Here is a 7,876-nt window from a genome sequence, read left to right as displayed (position 1 = left end):
GAAAATGCTTGAAACTAAAAGCAACAAATGATCTCAATCAACAATAACAACTCAAGAAAGCATATAACAATAATCAATCATCAAATTCATCAACAAAAGTTGCAATTGCAAGAGAGAAGTAAAATTGAACTATAACTTGAATTATAAGAAAGAGTAAGAACAATGTAGCTATAAAGAGTAGTAACAAAGAGATACTTACAATGGAAGCTAGCAAAATCCAAGATCAAAATTGGAAATGGAACTTGAATGTAAAACCCTAGTATAAACCCTAATAGAGATGATGAAAAACTTAGAGAAAAACTATACTAAAGCTTCCTAATACTACTCCTAAGCTACCCTAATGTTATCCTCTCTTCTCTCCTTCCTTTTCCCTTAAATATGAGCTAAATGGCTTCAGAAATGGGCCTCCAATCCACCAAAATCGCGAGTTACGTGCAATTTTAATGAAGGCATGTGCGAGCACCTGTGCGTACGCACAGACGTGTGTGCAAGCACACTCTACCAAAATCTCTTCTTGTGCGTACACACAAGTAGCTGTGCGCACGCACACTAGGCGATGCTCTGAATGTACGCGCAATGCGCATGATGCGGCTCACGCTCACGTGTGGATCTGTTTTGATGCCTGTGCATACGCACGTAGGTCTGTGCGTACGCACACATCGCTGTGCTCTTCTCCTTTGATTCTTCATGCTTCCTCCTCTTGGCATGCTCTTCTTCCATTCTCTCCAAGCCATTCCTACCTTATACATCTGAAATCACTCACAAACAACATCAAGGCATCGAATGGAAGGCAAATGGAATAAAATTGATCAAATTAGGCACAAAAGAGCATGTTTTCATAATCAAGCATAAATTAGGAGGAAAGTTCAAAAGCATGCTATTTAAGAAAATAAGTGCAAGTTTATATGATGAAATCCATTCAATTTCAACAAAAAATCATCATCAAATATGAATTCATCACACTTCGGCACTGAAACAAGTCGGACGCTGCCCCACAAAGAGTCTGGAGCTCACGCTCAGACCCAGATCAATGTTTCAAGTAACATTCGAAACAGTGGGTAATTTTACTAAGAAGAAAATCAGATGGCAGTTGACTACTCATAGATCAGATTCTAACAATGGAAATGCCGCTTGTGAGGCTATTATTAGAGATCATGAGGAAAGATTCTTAGCCTATTTTAGTGCGAATTTAGCCTGTGGCATTGTGACTTTATCGGAGCTATGGGTATCTTGTTGGGTATTAACTTTGTCATGAGTCTTGGTTATGTTAATTTATCTATTGAAACTGGACTTGATTGCAGCGGCTAAATTCTGTCTTCATTATGATATTGATTTGCACTCGTTAAGAGCTCGTGTTTCGGCTATTAGAGAGAGATGTAGCAGATTAAGCAGTTAGAAGATTAACCACCAATTTAGAAAAGCTAATTTTTATCCTCATGGAATAACTCATTTTCGCTGTAATTTACAATTTCATTGTCATGATCATTTCAATTAAACACCTCTTTTTTTAAAAATAGTTTGTTGAGATTTTTTTTGGAACATTCAGTCATGTTGTTAATCAAATAAAAAACTAATTATTTTTTTTTTTTGAGATAAATCTTAAATTTAACTGAGTTAAAATAATTAGATCAAATATAATATAATAAAATAAATTTATTTTTTTTATAAATAAATTCATAAAAATATAATTTTTTTATAATAAATTTTAGTACTCTGTTGTACAATAAATTATTGTTGTCATAGTTAAATTAGTTATTTAGTATTCATTCATTTTACTTTCAAAATCCTATATATTATTCAAATTAAATAATTTTATGTTTAATTGAAGTGATATATTAAGTATAGCATTGAATTAAAAAAAAATTTCAAATTTATGACACGGTATAAAATAATAACAAAAATAGCAATGGAAAAAAAATTAAACTAATAAAAGTTTTTTTTTGGTGACAAAACCAATAAAAATTTAGTATTAAGTTAACCGTCGGTATGATTTGTAGTAAGATATTTGATTAATAGCTGAAAATTTAAATATAGTTAATTTTAAGTAAAATTAAAAATTATTAAATAATTTAACAGATTTAATTAAATTTGTATGTAATGTGACTTGAGTTTTCACCTTCATTAATAAGTAGTGTAAGGGAAAAAAAAAATAAAAAGATAGAGAAGAATGTGAGAGTGCACACATGTCCAACGTCAATTGGAAGGAAACAGAACCAACGGTTCCTGAAGCGGCTTCCTTATCCGTCGCTGAGTGTGTTTGTTTGTGTTAGAGAACGATAACCAGCAGCCACAACATGGCTCTTCGAATTCCCTGTAACTGCTGCATTCCATTCTCAAACCACCAATCTTCCGCTTCTAACGCTTTCTACACCGCTGCTTTCACAAACCGCCGCAAGTCCACCTCGGCGGCGAGGGCGGAGCTCCGGACGCAGGTGGATGTGACCGCCCGAACTGCTTACTCGTCACCGTCCGGTGAGGTTCCTACTCACAAGGTCACCGTCCATGATACACAAAGAGGAATTGTTCACGAGTTCGTGGTTCCTGAGGTTTTTTCTCTCTTCCTTCTTCCGCCTCCAGCATAATTCTCAACTTTGCTGAATATTTTAGAAACAAATTCATATGTGGTTGGTTGATTATTGTGAAATGCAGGATCAGTATATATTACACACTGCTGAATCTCAGAACATTACCCTTCCGTTTGCCTGCAGGCATGGTACTGTTCCCTCCTTTCGTAATTCTTACTGATCGTATGAGCTTAATGTTGATGTAATGACAGCCTTAAACGTTTTTAAAACAGTGTCCAATCGCATATTTTCTTTAGGATGACCATTCACACGGTGAATGTAAAGGCAGGTATATTGGATGCGTTATGTGACTGGATGGTCGTGTTGAACTGCTTTGTGCTTCAAAACTAAATTTGATGAAATATATGTATATTAATTTGTGTTACCTTGTTTTGGATTGGTCTGGTCTTAACTGAAGTGAGGATAATACCTTGGATAGAATTGAATCTTTTTGTGCCTTCTATTTGTCTAGTGATCTTAATCCAAAGATTTCACCATTTATCCATTTTGGGGCCACTGCCATTGGCATTGGAGATTACTCACTAGAATTTTATTATTATTTGGGGTTTGATGACAGGAAGAACCTACTTAAAGTTTATTGATCATACAAAAATCATAATGTTTGCATTAAAGATCATTTATAAGCTATATAGAACAAGACACACCAACTAAGCAAGATGTCATGTGTGAATGTCTGACATTCAAAGACACTCATACAACATGAGACATAACTATATCTATTGTTGATCAATTATACTTCAAACTTGAATTGCACAAAATGATAATAAGGTCTAGAAACATCTATATTGGTAGTTTGACATTTATAAATACTTGAATACCGAATAAATCTTCAAAATTTATACACATACTGTTTCCATGTCATGCATTTTAAAAGTTTGGTTTGTCTACATGTCTGTATTGAGTATCCGTGTCAGTATACATGCTTCATCGTTGATGAACCTATGACTCTACTGACTCCCTTGCTACTTATCTAATGTTCTGTTACATTATTTACAAGGTTCCGTATTGCTGATATAACTAGCATTGGCTGCTACATTTTGCATATCCTGTAACTATTTCTCATACAAACTATATAAATCATCTAATAAAGTCCTTCACTGGCCCTGCTTCAGGCTCCTTTGATCTATGCACCTACTTCATTTGAGCTTTTAGTTGTATCATGATTCCCTTATATATCCATAAATCAATTAATTTAAATCTGCAGTTATCATCATTCATAACTAGTATGCATGGATACTATATTTCCTAATTTGATATCTTTACCCTTTTAACCTTTCAAGGGACTATGCTCTTCAGTTTTTATTATTTCAATTTTGAGGCTCCAACATTTCTTAACATAATTACTTACTTTATTATGTTTTTGAAAGTAACGCAAAGTTTGTTGTGGTTTATAATTAACCCGTTGCACTTGGTTTTTCATTCTATTAGAAATGACTTTTGTTGTTGGTAGATTCCATTTCTTCAAATGGGTAAAAATTCAAAAACTTTTATCTCCTGTAGGAACAAAGACAATTATGACTATTCTATGTAGTTTTAGGGTTTCGTTTGATTCTTTATATTTACTGCTAAATTACCATAGTCAAGATTGTATATATGGCGCAGTTCATCTGTGATACTTCATACTTGTTCTTTTTGCTGCTTCTATGACCATCTACGTTGAAGTCAACTCATTTGATGCTACTACTAGCTTCCTGATAGTCTGATACTCTTTGTTGAAACTTTGTGCTGGCAGGTTGTTGTACTAGCTGTGCTGTACGTATAAAGAACGGACAGATTAGACAGCCAGAGGCACTTGGGATATCTGCTGAATTGAAAGAAAAGGCATGCTTGACTTCTTTATTCTAATCTATTTTTCATTACACGGATGAACCAGTAATTTTGACTTAATCTCTTCTAGTTGTGATTCTATTATTAGATTCTTTTATGCAATTTTCTCATGAACTACTGGATGATGCCAAAAGAAGAGAACAGGTCTTCCGCAATAAATCATTTTCTTGTAGTCATAATATTGAGAAATAAAGATGATATTGGACATGATAAAATACTCTAGAGCAAAAGAGAGGAGGAAGAAGTGGCAGTTTGGAACTGCATATTCATGAAGTATTGATATGATAATACTTGGACGGGTGATTCTTAATCAGGCATCTCTCCCCTGACGCCTAGGTACTCCATTCCATGCTAAATATCTGCAAGGTGATGTGACGCACAATTAAAAATCGCCAATTACCATGACTATGTTTATGTGGAAACAGTTGAGTGAGGCACATGATACATGATTCGCAAGTGAACACTCCAGATGGATCCAGAGATTTATGAATGAGTTTACTATAGAAAAAAAGTTGGGGTAGAGAGATGGTATATCTTACTTTAGTTGATTTGAACGTGTTTGGAGAAGACCCTTAGAGACCTTAGTTATGATAGTGTAGAGTAGATGGAGGGTAGACTGGTAGTCCAATAGTTAGAGGTAGAGGGTGACAGAAAAATCATTAGGGAAACTATCAAAGTAGATTCAATTGCTAGATGTTAGTATGATTTAGACTCGAATATTATGAGATCCCCTAATGCATGTAGTTGTAGTCAAACAAGACTTGGATGCTGTACTATATCCCACTATTTTTCCTTGAATTTGTGTGAACTGTGACGGATCCTATCATGATTTTATTGTGGCATACTTTGATGCATTTCTCCCCCGAAATATATTGGATGGTTCCAAAGAGTAGAATGAGAGTCTTTTATTGTCATTATTAAATTTTGAAAGGTAAAAGGTCATATCAAGCATGATGCGGAAAAAAAAAAAGGAAAAAAGAAGAGAAAGTTTAAGCAGTAACAGAGAAATAGCTTACTGGATTTTAACTTGTGAGCTCCAAGTCAGAAAACAGCAACTTCATTAGTGCTGAATCTCACTGTCTACCTTGCTCTTTATATTAACTGTGAATAGAGGAGATGAGAGGAGGAAGAAGTTGCAGTTGTTTCAGTGTAGAACTACCAGATAATCTAATAAATAAGACCTTAGTATTAGCATGTGCCATGTGTCTAACCCTGTTAAATTTTACCTTATTCTTTTGGCACCTAAGAGGATCGAAGGTGTTGTGTTTATGCCATAGTGCTCACATTGCACTGAAGTTGTAATTAATATGTTCCTTTAGTTATTTTAGTAACTTCAATTATAATATTAGAGAATCAAAATTTGTAAGAGTAATTATGAGCCTATTACTTCCATACTTCTACAGAACATTCAATTAATCGGTTCTGTTTCTCACACATTGTTCTAGACTGAAGATTTGTATTCTTCATTGTGTTTTTATTTTTATTTTGGGGTCTATTCCAATAATGAAACTGAAACATAGTCTGAAGGGGTTTATGTATATTTTTGTTACTATTACATGCATGTTTAACAGTTTGTTTTTTTGGTTACTATTCTGTATGTACAACTGAATAAAGATATAGTCCAGTTTATGGTTTGCTTTCCTTTCTTTTTCTTTATCATTCTTTCCTTCATTCGTTAACAACTTTGAACAACATGCCATACATGTTTTTGCAAATTCCACTGCCTTTTATTGCTGAGCTAGACAAGTGTATGGAATTTTTCTTCAGGGCTATGCACTTCTTTGTGTGGGGTTCCCATCCACGGATGTTGAAGTAGAAACGCAAGATGAAGATGAGGTAATGAGAAGGAACACCAATCACAGCTTTCACTTTGTCATGACTGCTTTGTGATTTCCATTTCGATCTTTTAGGGTATGTTTGATTGAGGGTTGGAAAATCAAACCCATCTAAAAAATTCCCATTCCATTTTTTAACCCCAACTAAACATATTTTAATATGTAAACTTCTCTCTTGTAAATTGAATTGGAGGCCTAATCAAATCATTATCATCGTTCTTATTTTTTGTCATTGAATCATGAATACGACAATAAATCCATGGCATATACAGGTATATTGGCTTCAGTTCGGACGGTATTTTGCCCGAGGACCAGTGGTATGTTCTGTTGGCTCTTGAATTCTTAGAGTGTATTTGGTTTGCGTTTACATTTTCTATTTTTATTTTTAATGTTTTGTGTTTTCAGGATTTTTTGAAGAAAAAAGAGAATAACAATGAAAACAATAAAATCTTGTTTTCTATTTTCACTTCTAATTTTTCTTTCCTTTACCAAATCTTTAAAACAGAAAACATTGAAAACAAAAACATAAGATGAAAATGCAAACCAAATGCACCCTTAATCATTTTGGAAACTATTAGAGAAAAAAAAGGGAAACTAGATAGCTTCCCCTCTACTTTTTCATTTATTTGGTTGTGTGACTTCTAATGCGTTGCAGGAGAGAGATGACTATGCCTTGGAGTTGGCCATGGGCGACGAGTAAGTAAAACAATGTAAAATCTGAGAACCATTGGAGCACACAATGCGGAATTTTCTGTTTTCCCTCTCTTTTTACATGGTTTTAGCCTTGAATATTTGCACGTCAAGTAAAATCCCCAATCCTATGTAATCCTTATGTAATCTTCATCATCTCTTAAAAGTAGTGGACTGTTGTCATTAGCATAGTATACAAATGTAGGTAATCTTCATGCATATCTCTGTCATCGTGGTTTGTGTAAATTAGTATTCTAATACTTGATTATATATCGCCGCGTATCAAACTTTGAAGGTCTTTAGTCATAAATATGTTCACTTATTATAAAAGAGGTTTTGTTTTGTTAGGGAACTAATAAAGTAGTGGATGAAAAAAAAAATTAACGAGATAAAAAGATGAATTTAAAGAAGGGTAAAGTATTGTTTTGGTCTCAAATGAATCTTATCTTGGTTTTTAATGTAAAATCCAAAAAAAATTAAATTAAGAAAAATTGATTAATTAAAACTGCGTTAATTGGAATTAAAACGTTTGGAATATGTAAAATATATTAGAATCTGTAATTTAGAAATTTAATGAAAAAATTGAATTAAAAATATTAAATTGAGCACGAATTGATAGTTATTTTGGGAAAAAAATAAGTACCGACGTTAAAGTGTTTTTGTAGCGGTTTAAATTTGTTCAGTACTACGAGTGAGGAAAATTGAGAATGTAGAAATGATGAAAAAATATTTGGAATAGAAATTCGGACATTTATTTTAAAGATTTTAATCCAGGGTTAGACTAAATGAGTTAAAAATCACCAAACATCAAACAGGTTCATGTTGGGCCCAAAGCCCAAACCCACATATATATAAGTTGATAACTTAACAAGAAGAGAAAAGGGAGAAGAATAAACCCTAACTTCCATCATCTTTAAATCACCATAACTTTTACTATAG

The 7,876-nt window shown here is 33.5% G+C and overlaps 1 protein-coding gene across 1 annotated transcript; it reads left to right on the top strand.

Annotated features, from left to right (window-relative positions):
• Positions 1-2,253: 2,253 nt before the first annotated feature.
• Positions 2,254-7,207, top strand: LOC107482965 (ferredoxin C 2, chloroplastic). Its single transcript, XM_016103559.3, has 6 exons — positions 2,254-2,546; positions 2,650-2,713; positions 4,318-4,406; positions 6,180-6,248; positions 6,520-6,564; positions 6,903-7,207. The coding sequence occupies exons 1-6, from the start codon at positions 2,295-2,297 to the stop codon at positions 6,945-6,947; spliced, it is 564 nt and encodes a 187-aa protein (XP_015959045.1). The 5' UTR covers positions 2,254-2,294; the 3' UTR covers positions 6,948-7,207.
• Positions 7,208-7,876: the final 669 nt, after the last annotated feature.

The sequence above is a fragment of the Arachis duranensis genome, chromosome 1 (genome assembly GCF_000817695.3).
Source record: "Arachis duranensis cultivar V14167 chromosome 1, aradu.V14167.gnm2.J7QH, whole genome shotgun sequence".
Lineage (NCBI taxonomy): Eukaryota > Viridiplantae > Streptophyta > Magnoliopsida > Fabales > Fabaceae > Arachis > Arachis duranensis.
The sequence above is the reverse complement of the archived record's forward strand: the minus strand, read 5'-3'. Positions and strand labels throughout refer to the sequence as shown.